This window comes from Schistocerca nitens, chromosome 7 (assembly GCF_023898315.1).
Source record: "Schistocerca nitens isolate TAMUIC-IGC-003100 chromosome 7, iqSchNite1.1, whole genome shotgun sequence".
Classification (NCBI taxonomy): Eukaryota; Metazoa; Arthropoda; class Insecta; order Orthoptera; family Acrididae; genus Schistocerca; species Schistocerca nitens.
In genome coordinates this window covers 344,567,894-344,591,374 of record NC_064620.1, presented here as the reverse complement: position 1 = coordinate 344,591,374, position 23,481 = coordinate 344,567,894, and the positions used below count along the sequence as shown (strand labels likewise).

The 23,481-nt window shown below is 44.0% G+C and overlaps 2 protein-coding genes across 4 annotated transcripts in view; one reads left to right on the top strand and one right to left on the bottom strand.

Moving 5' to 3' along the window:
* Positions 1–23,481, top strand: part of LOC126194805 (sodium-coupled monocarboxylate transporter 1-like) — a 196,175-nt gene that overhangs the window by 168,033 nt on the left and 4,661 nt on the right. The window contains exon 15 of one of the 2 annotated variants that reach the window (XM_049933118.1): positions 3,804–4,433. The exons of the other annotated variant lie outside the window; for it this stretch is intronic. Within the exon in view, the coding sequence (XP_049789075.1) occupies positions 3,804–3,866 (63 nt within the window). The 3' untranslated portion in view covers positions 3,867–4,433. Of the gene's footprint in view, positions 1–3,803; positions 4,434–23,481 lie in introns of those variants that run through there. 2 annotated transcript variants of the gene reach the window in all.
* LOC126194804 (sodium-coupled monocarboxylate transporter 1-like) overlaps positions 15,421–23,481 on the bottom strand; it is a 202,557-nt gene continuing 194,496 nt past the window's right edge. For both annotated transcript variants that reach the window (XM_049933116.1, XM_049933117.1), the window contains one exon: positions 15,421–15,781. In XM_049933116.1, coding sequence (XP_049789073.1) covers positions 15,719–15,781 — 63 coding nt within the window. In that variant the 3' untranslated portion in view covers positions 15,421–15,718. The remainder of the gene's footprint in view (positions 15,782–23,481) is intronic.

Below are 23,481 nucleotides of genomic sequence, written 5' to 3'. Positions count from 1 at the left end.
CCATGGACCCTGCATGTCAGCAGGGGACTGTTAAAGCTGGTGGAGGCTCTGTAATGGTAATGGTGCGGGGGGGGGGGGGTGCAGTTGGAGTGATATCGGGCATCTGATATGATTCAAATGGCTCTGAGCACTATGGGACTTAACATCTGAGGTCATAAGTCCCCTAGACTTAGAACTACTTAAACCTAACTAACCTAAGGAGATCATACACAGCCATGCTCGCAGCAGGATTCGAACCTGCGACCGTAGCAGTCGCGCGGTTTCGGTCTGAAGCGCCTAGAACCGCTCGGCCACAGCGGCCGGCAGAAGTCTGTCAACGAACCCTTTTTTCCCAAGAAGTCGACCTCAGTATACAGTCAGCTACTAGGCTGTGCTACAACGTCAGCCATACTGGTGTGTAAGTCTGTGCTTGGGATGTACGCTCAGTCCGTGCGAGACACATGAAGAGAGAGACACATAAATGACGTAGTAAATGGCAGGATTGGCAGCAGTGTTGGCAGCATTGGTAGGGAAAGACACATAAATGAATGTGTGAGAGAGAAACTGGGAGCTGACAACTTCAATTTGTATTTTTTTATTTGCTTGTTTTGCACATCATTATAACTGTACATCATTCAGTGTTAATCCATTGTGTATTTTACATCCTTACAAAAATGAATAGCATTTTATAAGTAAAAGAATTAGTTGATAGCGTAACTACTGCGATTTTGTGTAATCAAAGCAATTACTTTTGGTGAAATTGCAGACACAAAAAAATCTACGTGACTATTGCTGTTATTTTGTATTCAACAGAACATTCTTTACCATGATCAAAGGCAAGAATTTTATGTTATTGTTGATCACTGACAAACCTGTTCATGAATAACGGAAACGTGTTTTACACAATCTCAACGAAGTACTGAAGCAATGTTTGATACGTTTTTGTTTTGCGTTTTCTTTCAATTTTACCTTGTATAAGGAAATTACGTTTTCTAGCGCTAAAGGACAAGTTTTTATTTTTTTATTGTTACTGCAATATCCCTCTGTGTCACGTTACAAATTAATAATTTTCGAATAAAACCAGAAACAAACATTTACACTTTCAGTTTTGCTATAAATACAGTTTATTTGCAAGTAACAGACAGGAGGGCAACTGTGCAGAACAACAAAGTTGCGTAAGTTACCTGGCATTTTATATATCCTCGCTCAGTATCTAGACGGTTCACAGCTTCTGGTTTCTAGAGTAATTTAGTAAGATACTGATCGCATACGCAGACAAAGCGATCGGAATGAGGTGATGTCCGATAAGTATGCAGCGCACCCTACTTACAGGTAACGTAGTGACTGTCTTAACTGACGAAGACTACTAGGGAAACTATCCTAGTCTACACTTACTTATGACAGTCTATGGTAGCCTATGGTAGTTTTTCACGAGCGAGCAAGAGATGCCACATGGTGACGTGGAAAGATGCGCCTTGCTGCCAGACGAATTCGCCAGCGACCGACAGTCACTGAGAAAACAAGTGATTTGCGTTTGGCACATTGTGCCTTTATACGAGATAAAGTTTAATCTACAGTATATACATTTTACATAATTTGATTACTTTTGACGACATTTCAGATCCAAATTCCATCATTATACCTACTATTGTCAGCTTTATAAAAATAGAAATCAACCAAAAAAATAAGTTTTACAGAATTTCTGGTGAAGTCATAATGTCAGAAGTTAAGAATCTTTGCATTTACGAAGAAAATGAGTCATGCCCGCTTTGACCATAAAACCGATGACTAGGGCGAAAGCTTATACACTACTGGCCATTAAAATTGCTACACCCCGAAGATGACGTGCTACAGACGCGAAAGTTAACCGACAGGAAGAAGATGCTGCGATATGCAAATGATTAGCTTTTCAGAGCATTCATACAAGGATGGCACCGGTGGCGACACCTACAATGTGCTTACATCAGGAAAGTTTCCAACCGATTTCTCATACACAAACAGCAGCTGACCGGCGTTCCCTGGTGAAACGTTGTTGTGATGCCTCGTGTAAGGAGGAGAAATGCGTACCATCACGTTTCCGACTTTGATAAAGGTCGTATTGTAGCGTATTGCGATTGCGGTTTGTCGTATCACGACATTGCTGCTCATGTTGGTCGAGATCCAATGACTGTTAGCGAAATATAGAATCGGTGGGTTCAGGAGGGTAATACGGAACACCGTGCTGGATACGAAAGGCCTCGTATCACTAGCAGTCGAGATGACAGGCATCTTATCCGCATGCCTGCAACGGATCGTGCAGCCACATATCGATCCCTGTGTCAACAGATGGGGACGTTTGCAAGACAACAACCATCTGCACGAACAGTTCGACGACGTTAGCCGGAGCATGGACTATCAGCTCGGAGACGATGGCTGCGGTTACCCTTGACGCTGCATCACAGACTGGAGCGCCTGCGATGGTCTACTCAACGACGAACCTGGGTGCACGAATGGCAAAACGTCATTTTTTCGGATGAATCCAGGTTCTGTTTACAACATCATGATGGTCGCATCCGTGTTTGGCGACATCGCGGTAAACGCACATTGCAAGCGTGTATCCGTCACCGCCATACTGGCGTATCACCCGGCGTGACGGGTTGGGGTTCCATTGGTTACACGTCTCGGTCACCTCTTGTTCGAATTGACGGCACTTTGAACAGTGGACGTTATATTTCAGATGTGTTACGACCCGTGGCTCTACCCTTCATTCGATCCCTGCGAAACCCTACATTTCAGCAGGACAATGCACGACCGCATTTTGCAGGTCCTGTACGTGCCTTTCTGGATACAGAAAATGTTCGACTGCTGCCCTGGCCAGCACATTCTCCTGATCTCTCACCAACTGAAAAAGTCTGGTCAATGGCGGCCCAGCATCTGGCTCGTCATAATACGCCAGTCACTACTCTTGATGAACTGTGGTATCATGTTGAAGCTGCATGAGCAGCTATACCTGTACACGCCATCCAAGCTCTGTGTGACTCAATGCCCAGGCGTATCAAGGCCGTTATTACGGCCAGAGATGGTTGTTCTGGGTATTGATTTTTCAGGATCTATGCACCCAAATTGCGTGAATATTTAATCATATATCAGTTCTAGTATAATATATTTGTCCAATGAATATCCGTTTATCATCTGCATTTCTTCTTGGTGTAGCAATTTTAATGGCGAGTAATGTAATCTCAAGTATGCTGTTCAAGTCTTGGTGCACGTAAATGAAGATGTATTTCCCTTAGGTCGTGTTTAGATAATTTTCTATAAAGTGCAGGCGTTACAGCAAGGTATACGCCGAAGAGTTTCGAATAGGTGCTCCAGAGCTATTAGGGTCGTTTGAATATGAACATGCCCGCAGACAGTTTGTGGTTCCCCAGATGGATTTTTCAGAGGCTACCGCATTTGAAGGTCTTTGAGAACGTTTGTTCTTCGCTAGCTATTTTATTTGTACATTGCGTACATACTTATGTATCCGATAATATAATTGTGGATATATTTTTATAATAATGTATCATTCATTTAAAAACACTCGTATTTTAAATACGAGACAAAACAAAATCTTTGTGTGGCATATATAATGAAGTTCATTCCAGTTTTTTTCCAGCTTTTCATGCATATTGTGGGAATACCTTATTGCTAGTCGTAAGAAAAACTGAACAGCTTGTCTGCAAATCAGATGCTTGGTTTTACACAATTTATGATCAAGTACATCGTAGAATCCCTTTTTGTTATGAGTCAGCTTTCCGATGTTTATCTTTCCGTTGGGTATTAATAACACATGACGTTTGTTCCAGACGGTAGAAATGCGGATAATATCGACAGAGGAGGAAAGAAGAAAGTTGAAAGACGTAGACTGAAACAGCAGCATCTATCCTGGCATTAAATGCACCTATTACCAGTATTACGGAGCTCAGATAATCTTCTTTAAGAACTGAAATTCTATTATCACCGTCCGAATGCTGATGGAACTTATATCAATCAAGTGACCTCAATTACAGCAGCTGTTTTCTAAATAACTGATGGGTGATGCACTGAGTATGTGTGCGCGTAATTTGTACAGGAGAGCAGCACGCAGACAACAATCGGAGAAGAACGAAACATTATTCTCTATTAGGTAATTTTCTTTCATAGTTAATTGAGTGGCGATATAAATTTTATGAAGAGACAATTACGTTCTGTTTCACTGAATGTGATAAACGTAGATGGACAATGAAAACCAAATATATTTATACGCATGACGGCTTGGCAACGCTGATGACTTATAACATTATCGATATATATTTCTCCAGATGAGTATGTATAAGCCTGTTTTCATCATAAATCAATTTTAATAAGCTATTTATAAATAAATAAATATAACGTTATAAATACCGTATTCCTAATAAGAGTGAAATATTGTAAATACGAATTTGTATCCGACCAGTTTGATGGACAAATAAACAAAGTGTATGTTACTGGAAAAAGCAAGGTGTAGTCTGCTTATTCTGGTCAAATTTTGTATTCTTTCAGCAATGTAGTACTAATTAACATCATATGACATGAAACTTATAAATTTCATCCCAAGTAATATCACTTGCTGTCTTTGCCATTGGCAAAACTGTTGATTTTCTTTCTGGTCGTTGCCGTTATTGACACAGAACAAGAATTGTTCATACATACACACGACTGCAATCAGCGGTGTGGCCTGATCGGTTTATGCTAGCGTAAAACGCGGTCCGAGAGTTTTCCACTTAAGTCTACAAGCCACGTTAGTCCACAGCACGTAGATAGAGAGAGACCGATTGAGAGTCCAACACTCGTACGCTGTCACAGCATTCCAGGGTCCTAGGAGCGCTCTAATTGAAGTTACTGAAGCTTCTGATACAACCGGAAACTGCGGTTCCATGAAGCGGTTCAGCTTGCGTCAATGTCTCCTTTACCACGAGACCAGATCACTTGATAAGAACAGAGTTCCGTCTGGTTGTGCCACGACACTCCAGTTTCTCCGTTGTATCAGTCAGTGTTTCGCTGCAGTGATTACCTCTGACTGGACGCTTTATGCCGGAAATCTTGTGAACTTCCGTCATTTCGTAATCAGTGTAGGAGTCGCCGTTACCTACGCTGGGCACAAGACCACCTGGTTAAAAAAAACGTCATTCGCTCTATCCTGTCAAATACTCAAAACGTTCAGCATTATTCTATGAAATTCTTACAGTTCTTGCTTTTTCTACGGACACAACAGAAGTCAAGACCGTTTGAACTAAACTCCTTCAGTCTGAACACTTTCTCTTGAGGACCGAAAGGAGGTCAACGCATCTAAGTGCCACAAAAAAGAATTTGTGACTAGGGCACTCCTTCTGTTTATGGCATGTACTATCGTAGGAGACGATGAGTATATCGAATGTCAGCTAGAAGAAATGGAGGAATCGGTCACTAAACTGGAGTACAGCTGGTCACTGGATGAAGTCAACTGACGAGTAAGTTTGTGTTTCTAACTGGTGCGTTCCCTTCGGCTATCTACAGCGCTATCACAGCAAAAAAGAGAAAACTGAAAGGCGGAAGGAGTACACAGAGGGGAGATGAGGGTAATATTATAGAATGATATTATGATTTAGATGAAGATGACATAGAAGATATGACACTACGAAGAGAATTTGACAGAGCCTTCTACATATACATCTACGAGACTACTCTGCTGTTCACAATAAAGTGCCTGACAGAGGGTTCGATGAACCAAGCTGTCTCTCTACCGTTCCAATCTCGAACGGCACGCGGGGTAAACGATCACTTAAATTTTTCTGTGCGAGCCCTGATTTCTCTTATTTGATCGTGATGGTCATTTCTCCATATGTAGGTGGGTGCCAACAGAATGTTTTCGCAATCGGAGGAGAAAACTGGTGATTGAAATTTCGTGAGAAGATCCCGTCTCAACGGAAAATGCCTTTGTTTTAATGATTGCCACTCCAATTCACGTATCATGTCTGTGACACTATCTCCCCTATTTCGCCATAATACAAAACGAGCTGTCCTTCTTTGTACTTTTTCGATGTCATCCGTCAGTCCCACCTGACGCGGATCCCAAACCGCACAGCAATACTCCATAACAGGGCGGACAAGCGTGGTGTAAGCAGTCTCTTTAGTAGACCGGTTGCACCTTCTAAGTGTTCTGCCAATGAATCGTAGTCTTTGGTTTGCTCTACCGACAATATTATCCATGTGATCGTTCCAATTTAGGTTATTTGTAATTGTAATCTCTAAGTATTTAGTTGAATTTACAGCATCCAGATTTGTCTGACTCATGTGAATAACTTCACACTTTTCCTTATTCGGGGTCAATTGCCACTTTTCGCACCATACAGATATCTTACGTCAATCATTTTGTAAGTCGTTTTGATCATCTGATGACTTTACAAGACGGTAAATGACAGCATCATCTGCAAACAATCTAAGACGGCTACTCAGATTGTCTCCGATGTCGTTAGTATGGATCAGGGCCTATAACACTTCCTTGGGGAACGCCGGATATTATTTGTGTTTTAGTCGATGACTTTCCGTCTATTACTACGAACTGTGACCTTTCTGAGAGGAAATCACGAATCCAGTTGCACAACTGTGGCGATATTCCATAGGCACGCAGTTTGGTTAGAAGACGCTTGTGAGGAACGGTGTAGAAAGCCTTCTGGAAATCTAAAAATATGGAATCAATTTGACATCCCCTGTCGATAGCACTCATTACTTCATGAGTATAAAGAGCTAGTTGTACGAACTGTGTGACCTTTCTGAGAGGAAATCACGAATCCAGTCGCACAACTGAGGCGATATTCCATAGGTACCCAGTTTGGTTAGAAGACGCTTGTGAGGAACGGTGTAGAAAGCCTTCTGGAAATCTAAAAATATGGAATCAATTTGACATCCCCTGTCGATAGCACTTATTACTTGATGAGAATAAGGAGCTAGTTGTGTTTCACAAGAAAGATATTTTCTGAAGCCGTGCTGACTGTGTGTCAATAAATCGTTTTCTTCGAGGTACTTCATAATGTTCCAATACAGTATATGTTCCAAACCCCTACTGCAAATCGACGTTAGTGATATAGACCTGTAATTCTCCTGCTTCCCTTTTTGGGTATTGGTGTGACTTGAGGAATTTTCCAATCTTTAGGTACGGATCTTCCTGTGAGCGAGTGGTTGTACACTCCTGGAAATGGAAAAAAGAACACATTGACACCGGTGTGTCAGACCCACCATACTTGCTCCGGACACTGCGAGAGGGCTGTACAAGCAATGATCACACGCACGGCACAGCGGATACACCAGGAACCGCGGTGTTGGCCGTCGAATGGCGCTAGCTGCGCAGCATTTGTGCACCGCCGCCGTCAGTGTCAGCCAGTTTGCCGTGGCATACGGAGCTCCACCGCAGTCTTTAACACTGGTAGCATGCCGCGACAGCGTGGACGTGAACCGTATGTGCAGTTGACGGACTTTGAGCGGGGGCGTATAGTGGGCATGCGGGAGGCCGGGTGGACGTACCGCCGAATTGCTCAACACGTGGGGCGTGAGGTCTCCACAGTACATCGATGTTGTCGCCAGTGGTCGGCGGAAGGTGCACGTGCCCGTCGACCTGGGACCGGACCGCAGCGACGCACGGATGCACGCCAAGACCGTAGGATCCTACGCAGTGCCGTAGGGGACCGCACCGCCACTTCCCAGCAAATTAGGGACACTGTTGCTCCTGGGGTATCGGCGAGGACCATTCGCAACCGTCTCCATGAAGCTGGGCTACGGTCCCGCACAGCGTTAGGCCGTCTTCCGCTCACGCCCCAACATCGTGCAGCCCGCCTCCAGTGGTGTCGCGACAGGCGTGAATGAAGGGACGAATGGAGACGTGTCGTCTTCGGCGATGAGAGTCGCTTCTGCCTTGGTGCCAATGATGGTCGTATGCGTGTTTGGCGCCGTGCAGGTGAGCGCCACAATCAGGACTGCATACGACCGAGGCACACAGGGCCAACACCCGGCATCATGGTGTGGGGAGCGATCTCCTACACTGGCCGTACACCACTGGTGATCGTCGAGGGGACACTGAATAGTGCACGGTACATCCAAACCGTCATCGAACCCATCGTTCTACCATTCCTAGACCGGCAAGGGAACTTACTGTTCCAACAGGACAATGCACGTCCGCATGTATCCCGTGCCACCCAACGTGCTCTAGAAGGTGTAAGTCAACTACCCTGGCCAGCAAGATCTCCGGATCTGTCCCCCATTGAGCATGTTTGGGACTGGATGAAGCGTCGTCTCACGCGGTCTGCTGTCCAGCACGAACGCTGGTCCAACTGAGGCGCCAGGTGGAAATGGCATGGCAAGCCGTTCCACAGGACTACATCCAGCATCTCTACGATCGTCTCCATGGGAGAATAGCAACCTGCATTGCTGCGAAAGGTGGATATACACTGTACTAGTGCCGACATTGTGCATGCTCTGTTGCCTGTGTCTATGTGCCTGTGGTTCTGTCAGTGTGATCATGTGATGTATCTGACCCCAGGAATGTGTCAATAAAGTTTCCCCTTCCTGGGACAATGAATTCACGGTGTTCTTATTTCAATTTCCAGGAGTGTAATTGCTAAATATGGAGCTATTTTATCAGCATACTTTGAGAGGAACCTGACTGGTATACAATCTGGACCGGAGGCCTTGCCTTTATTAAGTGATTTAAGGTGCTTCGTTACTCTGAGGATATCTATTCTATGTTTCTCATCTTGGCTGTTGTTCTTGATTGGAATTCAGGAATACTTACTTCATCTTCCTTGGTGAAGGAGTTTCAGAAAACCGTGTTTAATAAGAACTAATTCGAAACAAGGCCTCTGGAGTATACGACATTCCATTAGAACTACTGATAGCCTTGGGAGAGCCAGCAGTGACAAAACTATTCCACCTGGTTCGGAATATGTATCAGACTTCAGACTTCAAGAAAAACGTAATAATTCCAGTTGCAAAGAAAGCAGGTGCTGGCAGGTGTGAATATTAGTGAACTATCACTTTGATAAGTCATGTTTGCAAAGTACTGTCACGAATATGTTACAGAAGAATGGAAAAATCGGGAAAGGTCAGTTTGGATTCGGGAGGAGTGTAGGAACATCAGAGGCAATACCGATGTTACGGTTTCTCTTAGAAAATGGGTTAAGGAAAGGCAAACCCACATCTATAGCTTATGTACGCTAGCAGAAAGTTTTTGACAATGTGGACTGGAATACTATGTTTGAAATTCTGAAGGCAGCAGAAAAATAACTGATGACGGCCGAAGTCGAGGGGATACAAAATATAGACTGACAATGGCAAGAAAAGCGTTTCTGAAGAAGAGAAATTTGCTAACGTCGAAGCCTACTTCACTGCAAAATTCTTTGATTTCGTCACGAAACTGAAAAATAAAGCAAAATATAGTGGCCGATAGGCTATTTACAACTTTTGGAGAAACTAGACGCCAGCTGAAAGACTCGAGGACCACGAAGAGGAAGCAGTGGTAGAAAAGGGAGTCAGACAAGGTTGTAGCCTATTGCCGATGTTATTCAATCTGCACATTAAGCAGCAATAAATGGAACCAAAGATAAATTGGGAGTAGAAATTAAAGTTCAGGGAGAGGAAATAAAAGCACTGAGGTTTGCTGATGTCGTTATAATTTTGTCAGAGATAGCGAAGGCTTGGAAGAGCAGTTAAACGAAATGGACAGCGCCTTGGCAGGAGGATATAAGATGAACATCAACAAAAGCTAAACAAGGCTAACGGAATGTAGTCGAATTAAGGGAATTAGATTAGGAAACGGAACACTAAAAGTAGTAGTGAAGTTTTACTATTTGGGCAGGAAAATAAATGATGAAGGCCGAAGAAGAGAGGATGTAAAATGTAGATTGACGATGACAAGAAAAGCGTTTTTGAAGAAGAAAAATTTGTTAATACCAAAGCCCATTTCGATGGAAATTTCCTTGGTTTCGGCATGAAAGTGAAAAACCAAGTTGTACTCCATACTGATCTTGGAGTTTGTCAAACGGAGAAGTGATGGATGGTGTGAAGTACACCATTTCTGTAGCATCTTACTGATTTTATAAAATGTCATGACATGCATCTCTTTCAGCGCTATGTACACATTTCGCTAGCCACTTGTGTGACTGTTATTGTGATAGAGAGAACAGGCTGAGATAATGTTCTTTTTTGATCTTGTTCATGATATTAATAGAATATCTGAAACAAACTTAAATTCAGACTTCAGACGATGCTGCTCTGCGTATGTCTGTTCCCTTCATTGTGTGCCAGTGAGATGCGTATTAAAATGCTTATTTTAAAAATTTCTTTATGTGAAGTTATATAATATCAGTAGATATTTTGCACAGGCACAACAATAAAATTCACTGTACGTATCCACCATACTTCCGGCAGGGTGGATGGCTGTATTACAAGGCCCAAGCCATGCTACATTGGTTTGATGAAGTACATAGTTCACTAATGGCATACTAAGGCCTACAGCTATGACAATCCTGCAGCCCCCTACGTTAATGGGTGCCGACGTATATAGGGTGCAGCAGTTATTTATGAATGAAATGATTTGCAGCGACACAAAATTGTATTATTTCAGCACAATATTCACTGATTTCAACGAAAAATTGACTGACTTCGACACAAAATTGAGTGATTTCTTTGCAGAATTATTTGACTTCACCGCGAAATTTGCTGATTTCGATACAAAATTCGTTCATTTCCATAAAAAGTTCAATGTTTTTAAAGCGAGGTAAAACTGATTGATATCGAAACGAACTTCGCCTATTTCCATTCCTAAGTCAATGATTTAATAGAAAAATTGAAAAAAAAAGGAATAAAGTTGTACCAGCCCATTATCCTATTGAGAGATTCTGTCAGAGGATGAAGTGAACTACAACATTTATTTGTCACATCTTCTATAACTGCAAGCAGCTTAGACAGAAGCCAAGTCTTTCGTTACAATTTATGGTAGGATTCACTTAAAATGTATGCCGAACACTAGATTGCTTTTGTTTGGAGGATTGAGACTCAGAGTTTAACATAGTCTACATCAAGATCATTCGAGACAAAATACTAGGTGACACTGATGAGGGTATAAATCAGGAGTGATCTCATTGAGGGAACCACACCAGCATTCGTCTTAAACGATTTAGAAATCCGGTGTAAACGTTCGAGCTGGTGTACTTTCCTTGAAACTATAAATTTGAATTCTGAGATCATACACTTTTATATAGACATACTGACCTGTTGTAATTCCAGTAGCCAGTCTGTAAATTCGTTCGATAAATGCTATAATACATTTTTGATAACGGCAGCGAACCTGTGGGTGTGTGTTCTGGAATTGGAGGTATTGGCTTATATTTAGACATGCATCACACTTTCCCAGTATCCTCCCAGTGTATGACATGTTTCAGTGCTTACTTCACGATATTCTTGTTAGAGTCGCGGGACGTCTCCATTTCACCAAAAAGAGAAGTTGCCAGCAAACAGAACCTTACTCCACGCTGATCGATTACGAGCTCGAAAATCTTTTGCCGACAGAGGAGAAGAACATAAAACTCTCCTTTGATATGGCTACTGAGAAATGTCTTAATTTTTTCATAATGCGGGGCCACAGTCATAATACATTTCTTTAAAGTCAGTACCGCCATTAGACTGTTTTTTACTTGCAGTGTTACATTTACACGATCATGATTTCGGCTTTAAAGTGCGAGTATGAAGTGTTTTAATGTTATACAGTGCGTAAGATGGCGTACTGTCGTACTTAAAATACAATGTGTCTAATAGTGTGTTTTAAATACGACAGTATGTCATCTTAGGCACTATATAAAATTAAAACACTTGATAATGGCACTTTAAAGCCGAAATCATGACCGTGTAAATGTAACACTGCAAATAAAAAACAGTTTAATGGCGGTACTGACTTTAAAGTAAGAAATTTCTATCGCACCAGAGCCTTCCTATAGAAAAAAACCTTATTAGTTATAGAAACACATTTTCATATAGCAGAAGAACTTGTTCATTGCAGTACAGCTAGTTGAATTAATCTATGAAGAGGTGTAGTACATCTGGGCGTCTAAGGAAGAATGCAGAGGATCAAATGGTTTAAATGGCTCTGAGCACTATGGGACTTAACATCTGAGGTCATCAGTCCCCTAGAACTTAGAACTACTTAAACCTAACTAACCTAAGGACACCACACACATCCATGCCAGATGCAGGATTCGAACCTGTGACCGTAGCGGTCGCTCGGCTCCAGACTGTAGCGCCTAGAACCGCAAGGCCACATCGGCCGACAAGAATGCAGAGGAATGCGTCTACGGCGGCATGCTCTGTTGTGCCAGTGGCCAGCTGTCTAACGGTCTTCACAATCTGTAACCCGCTGCTGTGAGATGGCAAATACTCAACTGTCTGAATACCCCTGTTACCCTCCTGGTGGCAGCGTCTGGGTATCGGCTGCTCGGATATGCTGTGATCCTGCATTTTGACTGATATATTTTAATCTTAGGAAGCTGCAGAGGGCTGGGTTACAGACCGCTATTCTCATAGCAACACATTCTTTTTTCGTCGTCTCTTTTTGAAACTTATTTGATGGTGATGACTTAGCTGTCCGCTTCATATAAACACTTTTTTTTCACAAATGGATGAGGTACATACCTGGTGCATATAACTCTCGCGTGTTTTTACGATCTTGTGGCAGACTACTGACCATATCGGTTGGTGCTTGTTTAATAGCTGTTAAGCCATTCCGTACTTTAATTCCTGCTGACATTCAGCAGCTCAACTTCTCCCAGAGGACAGGGGTGCTTGAAAAACGTTTATGTGGGCCAGTGTGCAATTGGCATAATTTTAACCTTAGGATACACTGAATGTCCCGCCATCTTCGATTTGGGTACAAACATAAGTGTGCTTCTTGCATTTTGAATAATTCCCGTCATTTTGGCTTAGGTCTCATCGGCTGCGATGTCAGAGTGGTTATGCAAGAGACAGCAGCGCCATCACAAATAGCACAGTGATGGCAAAAGATTGAACTCCTAACTTGGCCTTTTGAAATTCCCACAATTTTTAACTTATGGCAAGTGGGTTCGGGTTCTAAACTCTAGACTTGATGCCTTGGGTCAGTGGCATGATGCCTGTTGTCTATGGCTAGCCTCCAACAAGTGAGTAGCCCACTTACTTTTTAAACTAGAATTTCCTACTAATTTATAATCGGCACAAGTAAACTCTTGGATTCTAAGCTTGTGACTAAGTCCTGATAGTTATGAATATGTGATGGTATCTGGGAATTGTACGATGGTGTGCAGGTACAGTGACAGTGTGTGTACAAGGGTGGGCAGGTGGCATGGGGACTTTCCCACATTTGTCTAAAAAAACGATTGTTCCTGTCTCTGCCTACTGGAAATCTTTAAGCAGCACACCGTTTTAAACTTAAGTCAACTGGACTCTTACCATAGGCATGTGGGGTAAGGAAAGATTATTTAAATATGCAAGTTGTGTCAGAAAATCGTGTATCAGGTAGATGGAGGAAACTTTTTAAATTTGTGGCAACAAGGCTACCACAATTGTAAACTGGGCTCTTGGATTTGATAAGTGACCTTATTCCTCTGAGACATGGGGGGAAAATCTTGCGTTCTGAACTTAGCCAAGTGATAAGGCAGCCACATAGGCTGGCTTCATATCCCCTCGTCCGCCATCTTGGATTCGATAAGTAGAAAATGCAAACTACCAATTATACAGGCTGAACCTCCTGTCCATAGGTCACTCATCTTGGATTGTGACGTCAGAGGGCTCAGGAAAGCCTTGTGACCATCTTGGTTTCTATACGTAGGATATGTGAGCTTGCAACAATGCAGGTCTGCCATCTTTTATTTCCCACCACTGTGACAATTGTCCATGGTGGCTTTCTTTTAATTTCTCACTATTTTACACTTAGGACAACTGGGCTCATAACACAAGTGGCCTGTGATATCATGGAAAACCATGGATTCTGTAATTTTCCTGTATTTTTTGAATTTACCACCAATTTGCACATAGGACAGTTGAGCGATGATGTCAAAGAAGGGGAGCAGGATTATGCAGTTGTTGTATCTTTGATGTTGCCCCTCGTGCACTACCAGATTGCAGACTGCTGCTCTCTGTCACGTTATCTTTGAATAAGATAATGGAAAACAATGTGATACCTGTGTTGTCCTGATCTACCTTGGTATAGGGGCTGTTCGTCTGTTGCTCTGGCCAGTATCTTCTCCTCGTTTCTCACCCGATGAAAATGTCTGGCTCCTGAGAGTCTTATGTGCTACCACCCGCCATTTTGATTCATGAACTCTTGCAGAGAGTTGAAGGAGTGTGAAATGTCGGAACCATATGTCATCAAAGCTCACGTCTGACACGTCGACCATCTACTTTAGAGCCATAGTTGCTGCCAGATCTGGGTATTGTATTTTACACCCTGTATGTCCCACAATCATCTAAAAATTTAATTATGCATTCTTTCTACTATACTTTCTGGCGCTGCGGTTTTGATGGACTGCACAGTATTTGTAGATGTAGATGATGATATAGCGATATCTCTCACTCATAATATTTTCGTCGCAGTTGTTTATACCATATCATCCTATGATTCAGCGTGTATAGTGTGGTTATTTGTTCGTTGTGAATCATATCAACTACTGAAACCGAGATTTCTATGCTCTTACGTCCAGTCCTTTAACATTTCGAATCAACAGAAACAATACACACAGACTTACGTTAAATTATTAGGTTTTTTAGGCAGTTAATAGAAATACATTGCATATATGGGTTTACTTCCAGAGCCTGATTAGGCGAGAATCTCTGGGATATTGTTGCTCCAAGACGTAGCTCTAGATACCTTCGTGCCCTACATTTAATCCATGTGAAAAGTCTCTTGGATTTACGTCATACATAAGTGCTATGTTTACTTCCTGGACATTGCCCATTGTTTTATTTATGATGTTCTGGCAATATCAAAATTGTGCATTAAATTACGTTTTGTATAACTTCCTCAGTACTGAGCTTAGATTTTAGGAATTAAAAGTTTCTACTGTAGTCAATTCACTGTTCTGGGACAAGATAAGACTACTATACCACAGTTCAAAATTAATGTGGTGCACCAAAATTTCGGGTCATGAGGAAAGTGAATACTATTTGTGTTAAAAATTACTGAATAAAATGGAATGCTCAGAAAATTTAGTATTAAATACCTAAAATTCTTGAAAACAATGCCACTGGAAAGTGCAAGTCTAGGTCGTTGCCGAACCTAGTGCTACATTGAAAAAAAAAAAAAAAATCACTATGTTGCTGTGATGAATTGAACACAATTATTTCATAGTGTAGGGTACCTCAGCATATTCTAAACACAAATTAGTTCAAAATTACTAAATACCTTTAGAAATTACCTTTATTTCTTGAACACACGCTGACACTGCAATTATCAGCTTATTTCAAACAGATTATGATACCCCATAAGAACATGTAGGAACGAAAAGAAGTGATGCACAGAAGACAAATGTTGTAAAGTATATGCCACAATCAGACACACAGAAAGTTTAGTTTATTCCCTGAGTTAGAAAAAAAATAGTTTGATGTGGCATATACTCTACATAAGGACACAGGAGGGTGATGGTGATGTTCTCGTTTGGGATAGCAAATATAAACACAGTACATTTCTAAGGAGATATAGCCCGTAACTTCATTCGACGTGATTCGTTGTTCCCTTGTCTTCTTTCGCTTGTACTATCCGCAGCTCAACCACCTGGAAAAAAGATAGATCGCTTTAACTCCACAATGAAAAGACGTGGGAAACTGGGTAAGAATACTCAAATGGTTGTTTCATCTCAAACTTTTACATTGTCAAGTCACATTAATGTGAACGCCACCCATGTTCAACATCAACATGCAATAATCACTTATAGAAAGCAAGTGGGGGCACTAGCAGTGGAGGGCACATAAAGCATGTCGGGAGGGATTCGCAAAACAGCGAAGTCGTTGTCATAACGCGGAAACGGAGCAATTTATCTGACGTCCAAATGGACATGACCATCGTCTTTTGGGCCAAGCATGGAAACATTTCCGGAACTACTAAGTCAGTAAACTGCTCACGTGCCGCCATGGTTAAAGTACACCGTGGTGGGCAAAATGGTGCTATCCAAAACTCGCCCCGAGGCAACTGGTCCACCATGCGACGTAGATAACAGGGGTGAACGACGGCTGTGGAGAAGTGTACATGCGAGTAGACACGCAACTGGTGGGCAACAGATGGTCCAGATGAACCAAGAGGATACCTACATTGTCTCCTCAATAGTCTTTCAGTGAACAATGCTGCATGTGGGCCTCAGCAGCAGGTCCGTGTTTCTTGCTCTCATGCTGACTGTTGTTCATCAGTGACAGAGGCTGGGATTTGCACGCCAATACCGCAATTGGACGTCCACTGAGTGACGACAAGTGTTCTTTCAAGATGAATCACGTTTTATGCTCCATCAAACAGATGGCCATTAGCATGTATGGTATGAAATGTCTGAAAGCAACTGTAGAAAGGATCCAAGCTGGAAGACATTCGCTGTGTGATCTCCTCATTCCAAAGCAAATAATTTATCAACACAGGTATGCATGTATCCTTGAGGACCATGTCCATCCCTATATGCCATCTGCTTTTCCTCTGCACGATGGCATCACCCACCAGGCCAATGCAACGTAGTAAACAGCTCGCAATGTACACGAGTGATTCAGAGAGCACCAGGGTGAAGTTGCCATACACCCCCAGTCATCAGACTTCCCGGATTTAAATACAGTCGAGAATATTTGGGACCTTCTCGACTGCATTGTTCGCGCCATGGATCTTCAACCGAGAAATCTAGCGCAGCTGGCTACAGCATGGCTCCACAACCCTGTTGGTGCTTTCCAGAACTCCACCGACTCTCTTCTTTCATGTCTCGCAGAGGTCTGCGGTGTAGAAGGTGGTTATTCAGGTGTTTGACAGGTGTTCATCTTAATGTGGCTAGACACTGTACCAAGAAAACCTAGTAAGGAATGCGAATTTAACGATTCCCCTAGGTACACACGCCTTTCTATGAAATTTTCATCTGAAGCAGTGGAAATTAAGTTTCTTCTGGGAGACAGAAAAATGGTACTGTTATTTTTAATCACTATTATATCTGTCAGTTGTTCCCTATACATTCCGAGATTAATGTTTATTTTTCCCTGTAGCAACAATTCGCAATCAAGCCAATATGCTTACAGTCAAAACGGTAGACGTCAGCTCCATGGACCAAGGCGCTCAGGCTCCTGAGTAGCAAGGTATGTGGTAGCATTCTAAAGCTCTCCCTGGGACCTCGGCTGTACGCAACACAGCTAAGACTGGCGGCGACCCCCTTGCTACAAACCAGCCCCGATAAATAAACACGGAATTGCTGACAGACACTTTGTCGCGTCCACCACCGGTAACGTAAACATATTTATCGATTGTCTTACACAAATTTCAGCACGACATGATGGCGTCAAAAGCGTCCTAGGAGGCAACATGACCACAGAACTAGTTTCCTACACTGATCACATGCCATCTGGAAACTGATCGAGTAACCTTCCGCCTGGGAGGTAGTTAAGCAGCCACCAAGAACCTAGCCGGACACGTTCTGCCAAAGCAGCCTCCGTCCTCCGAGCAGCCAAGCCGTCGCCGAGCACCACTCACCACCAACCACTGGCTCGTATGACTCAACATTACAATGAACACACCAGAACTGAACACTTCACTTTCACCTGTGTCTTGATTGTGGGCGTTTATTGTACTTAGCATTGCCAGCTATATCTGTGCGCTATTCGTTTCTGTTTAGTTTGTCCTGTGGTGGCTGTATGCACGAGCGCTATTCGGAAAGTAAGGTCCGAATGGTCGCGAAATGGAAACGACATTGAAAATCCGATTAAGCTTTGCACAGATCTGTCAAATACACCTGTTGATTGTGTCACGCCACTCTTTTTAGTTCTGAGCACACAGTGAGCTAAAGATGCCAAGAAAAATAGTGTGTCGCGCCAGATGTGAATGCCTGCTGCAAGGTTGTGCCTGATTCATGCAGTTCCTTCTTCATGACAATTCTCAGCGGCATACTGCAGAGGCAATAAGCATGTACATGCAGCGTTTTCGGTGGGAAGTGTTTGATCACCCACGATACTGCACAGACTTGGCTTCCTCTGATGGCCGGCTTCTGTGGCCGAGCGATTCTAGGCACTTCAGTCTGGAACCGCGTGACCGCTACGATCGCAGGTTCGAATCCTGCGTCGTGCATGGATGTGTGTGATGTCCTTAGGTTAGTTAGTTTTAAGTATGTTCTAGGGGACTGATGACCTCAGATGTTAAGTCCCATAGTGCTCAGAGCCGCTCCCTCTGATGTTCATTGCTGCTCACGTGAACCGCTGACTACGAAGGCATTTTGGCACAGACCAGCGTAGAGAATGGGCGAGAAGCGTAGGTGGCTGCCTCCTACGACGAAGGTGTTGAAAAGTTGAGCGCTAAAACAAATGTCTAAATCGGAGTGGCGACTCTGTAGAGAAGTAGCTGGAAACTATTCCAAATAAAATACTTTTGATTTTCACCTATTGTTTTCATTTCGCGGCCGATCGTACCTTACTTTACGAATACTCTCGTAGTTTGATATTTGTTTCCTTGTTATGCTCAGAGGCTTGTAGCAGCAAAATAAAGTGAGCCTAGCACTACGACCGGCAACCGACGACCACGAGGCTGACGAGAACTAAGAAAGAATAAAGAGAACAAGAGTCACAAAACGTTTGTGTTCAACTCTTCTAAAAGCGAGCTCTTGCGGCCAAGCGCATGATTGTCCGCCACAATCAGTAAGCCTCCCGAGAGACTTGTCACGCTTCCGGCTATTTGCTAGAGCTGTGCAAGAAAATGCAGCATCGAAAGATGCTTGTACACATGCATAGCTCTTTGGATAGTACTGGGGAGCGTCACGTTAATGTGCCAATGAAACCAGGTGAAAAGCAGCCTCATTTCAAGGTCAATGTCAAGATACACATTTGCAAAAGTATAACAACAACAGCAATAAAAAGTAAATCATGAAAGAATATGGTCATAAATTCCATTTATGTCATCAAGCGTTAGAAATGGCCATCGCTCGCTGCAGGACCCGTTTGTAGTAGGTGGTGGAAGGACTCCTCGACAGAGTGTAGGATGGTTCAAATGGCTCTGAGCTCTATGGGACTCAACATCTTAGGTCATAAGTCCCCTAGAACTTAGAACTACTTAAACCTAACTAACCTAAGGACATCACACACACCCATGCCCGAGGCAGGATTCGAACCTGCGACCGTAGCAGTCCCGCGGTTCCGGACTGCAACGCCAGAACCGCACGGCCATCGCGGCCGGCAGTGTACGAAGCAGATGAATCTTAACTTCTACGTGTTGTAATTTCTCCGAAGTGGGATTTGGACTCTGTCTACAACTTCCTATTAGTTGATTTTAGTGGTAACCTTCCCGTTGGACTTAATCAATTAGTGATAGTTAACTATTCTGTGGAGACTGTCGAAACACTTACCGTTTCATTTCCACTGCTGATCACAGTTCAAGAATAATTTTGTACCTTGAATAATTCCTTATTACTGGCTTACACTTAACTGTTGTTTGTGCTTTACTATACTTTCAGTGACCCATATAGTATTGTTGTTCATTGCTGCATGAGAATGTCAAATGGTTCAAATGGCTCTAAGCACTATGCTACTTAACATCTGAGGTCATCAGTCCCCTAGACTTAGAAGTACTTAAAGCTAACTAACCTAAGGACATCATACACATCCACGCCCGAGGCACGATTCGAACCTGCGACCGTAGCAGCAGCTCGGTTCCGAACTGAAGCGCCTAGAACCGCTCGGTTACAGCGGCCAACTGAGAATGTCAATTAAAGCGTGTTGCTCCCTTCGGTCACAAGAAGTTTGCTATTTGCTTTAGATGGAATATACGATAAAAAATAGATGGCTTCCCTGTAGACCACCGACTTCATTATGTAGATGAGATAACATCCTAAATTTCAACTTCTCAGCAAAAGCAATGAACTGAAAACGGATACTTCTGTGCTGGGACAACGCCATCGCACGAAGAAAATAGGATGGTGAAACTATTATAACATTAATATGTCGTTCAAATGTGGCACGATACAACATGGCTCCTTACACGTTCTGCTACTCCAGTGTAAAAGGAGACAGTTATGCCCCCTTTACACAGTTCCGAACACAAGCGAACGGGTAAAGAACGAGAGTTCTCTCTGGTGTAAACGGTAGGCCAGTGCGAACGAACTGCATTTGGTCGTGGTCGATACGCATTAGCTAGTGTCCGTTCGTGTTGCGCTGGCGATCAGTCTTCTAGCGAAACATCAAAGGAAGTTCGCGACCTCACCGCTTCAGCGCTAGCAGTACAGAATTCACCGGTCAGATATCTTGTCTACTTTTGTTCACATGAGTTGAGTGAGCGATGGAATGGTGTAAAGAGAATTCAGCGTTGCTGGTAGAAAAATATACACTGTCAAGTAGCATTAATGTGACCATCTGTCAAAAGCTTGAGTAACCACATTTTACTGCGCGAACCGCTACCAGACGTACAGGAAGAGAGCCAGTGAGGTTCTGGAAGGCACCGAGAGCGATATGGGGCCGTGCCCAGCTGCGCTAGGTTTCTCGGTTGAGGATCCATGGCGCGAACATACGGGAAAATCCCACAGATTCTTGATTCAGCTTAAATTCGGTGAGTTTAGTGGCCAGGGAAGCACGGTAAACTCATCTTGTTGCTTTTTGAACCAAGCACGTACACTGTGAACTATGTGGCACGTTGCATTGTCCTGCTGGTAGATGCCATCATGCAGAGGAAACACAAACTGCATGCAGGGGTGGACACGGCCCCCGAGAAGAGATGCATACTTGTGTTGATACACTGCGCCTTCCTGATGACGACATCCCCAGACCATAACGCTCCTGTTTGCTTTCAAACATTTCACACTGTACACGCCAATGGTAATCTGTCCGATGAACCAGGCGTCTGCTGCAGACGCCCATTCGCAACAATGTTCACTGAACGGTCGTTGAGGAGACACTCTAGGTGGCCGTTGGATCATCTGTGCAGTCAGGTGCTCAACTAATCGCCCGCACACATCTCCGCAGTCATCGTCCACCCTTGTCATCTATGGCCCGTGGTGCACCACAGTTGCCTCAGTGCCGGCTGGATTGCACGATTTTGCTATGTGCACGGTATACTTTTACCACAGCGGTACCACCACCCTTTCGGACGGCAGATAAGATTGCTCCATTTCCGCATTATGACAAAGACTGCACTGTTTCCCGTGTCCGCCCCTCCCCCCCCCCCCTTCCCAACTTACTTTATATGCCCTCCACTTATAGTGCCGCCAACTGCCGTCTGTGAGCGGTCATCAAATGGTTCAAATGTCTCTGAGCACTATGGCACTTAACTTCTTTCTGAGGTCATCAGTCCCCTAGAACTTAGAACTACTTAAACCTAACTAACCTAAGGACATCACACACATCCGTGCCCGAGGCAGGATTCGAACCTGCGACCGTAGTGGTCGCACGGTTCCACACTGTAGCGCCTAGAACCGCTCGGCCATCCCGGCCGGCGAGCGGTTATCGCACATTGACTTTGACCATAGACGATGGTTATATTAATGTGGCTGGACCGTGCACAAATTGTGGTCAAAACCACCCGGAAAGCTTGTGAGGGTGTTGCCCGGTAGGTTGTGCTCTGAAATAACATTACACGAAAAAATTCATAGATGCACCATATCCGACTTACTTAGCTTTGTAGTTAGCCAGTCAGGTCGCTGTGTACTCAAATTCGAGCAGCCTGCTAGATACAGTATCGCCAAATTTGTTCTTCGTTTGCTTTACTAAAACCGAATAATTCTAGCTTTTGCGCGCCTAGCTTCTTTTTATGATTACAGATAATGCCACATTTTAACTGGTGATGATCCCTTGGACAAATAGCAACTTACGGAACCACAGATGTCTGTGCATTACCACATTTCAGTGGGAGCAAGAACTTGAATTTGTACCCGAACCGACTTGATTGGATAACGTCGATGATAATTAAATTGGAAACAGCGCAATGTATCGATTTTTTTCTTAACAATTATTTCTTAGCACAACCTACCCTGCAACACACTTACAAGTTTTTCGCACTATTTCTGACCACCCTATATATCATAGGTGCTTCTGGGATCCAAGAGATCCATACCAAAAATTTCGAAGGGAAATAAATATGGAATAATATGTATGTATTATACTGATTAACTCTGAAAACATAGGAGAGGCCTCATGATTTTCGTTGCTGTAGTTCATAGTAACTATAATACGGTTGACGTCTCACAGTTGTAGCAGAGATTTTTGATGGTAAATACACTCCTGGAAATGGAAAAAAGAACACATTCACACCGGTGTGTCAGACCCACCATACTTGCTCCGGACACTGCGAGAGAGCTGTACAAGCAATGATCACACGCACGGCACAGCGGACACACCAGGAACCGCGGTGTTGGCCGTCGAATGGCGCTAGCTGCGCAGCATTTGTGCATCGCCGCCGTCAGTGTCAGCCAGTTTGCCGTGGCATACGGAGCTCCATCGCAGTCTTTAACACTGGTAGCATGCCGCGACAGCGTGGACGTGAACCGTATGTGCAGTTGACGGACTTTGAGCGAGGGCGTATAGTGGGCATGCGGGAGGCCGGGTGGACGTACCGCCGAATTGCTCAACACGTGGGGCGTGAGGTCTCCACAGTACATCGATGTTGTCGCCAGTGGTCGGCGGAAGGTGCACGTGCCCGTCGACCTGGGACCGGACCGCAGCGACGCACGGATGCACGCCGAGACCGTAGGATCCTACGCAGTGCCGTAAGGGACCGCACCGCCACTTCCCAGCAAATTAGGGACACTGTTGCTCCTGGGGTATCAGCGGGGACCATTCGCAACCGTCTCCATGAAGCTGGGCTACGGTCCCGCACACCGTTAGGCCGTCTTCCGCTCACGCCCCAACATCGTGCAGCCCGCCTGCAGTGGTGTCGCGACAGGCGTGAATGGAGGGACGAATGGAGACGTGTCGTCTTCAGCGATGAGAGTCGCTTCTGCCTTGGTGCCAATGATGGTCGTATGCGTGTTTGGCGCCGTGCAGGTGAGCGCCACAATCAGGACTGCATACGACCGAGGCACACAGGGCCAACACCCGGCATCATGGTGTGGGGAGCGATCTCCTACACTGGCCGTACACCACTGGTGATCGTCGAGGGGACACTGAATAGTGCACGGTACATCCAAACCGTCATCGAACCCATCGTTCTACCATTCCTAGACCGGCAAGGGAACTTGCTGTTCCAACAGGACAATGCACGTCCGCATGTATCCCGTGCCACCCAACGTGCTCTAGAAGGTGTAAGTCAACTACCCTGGCCAGCAAGAT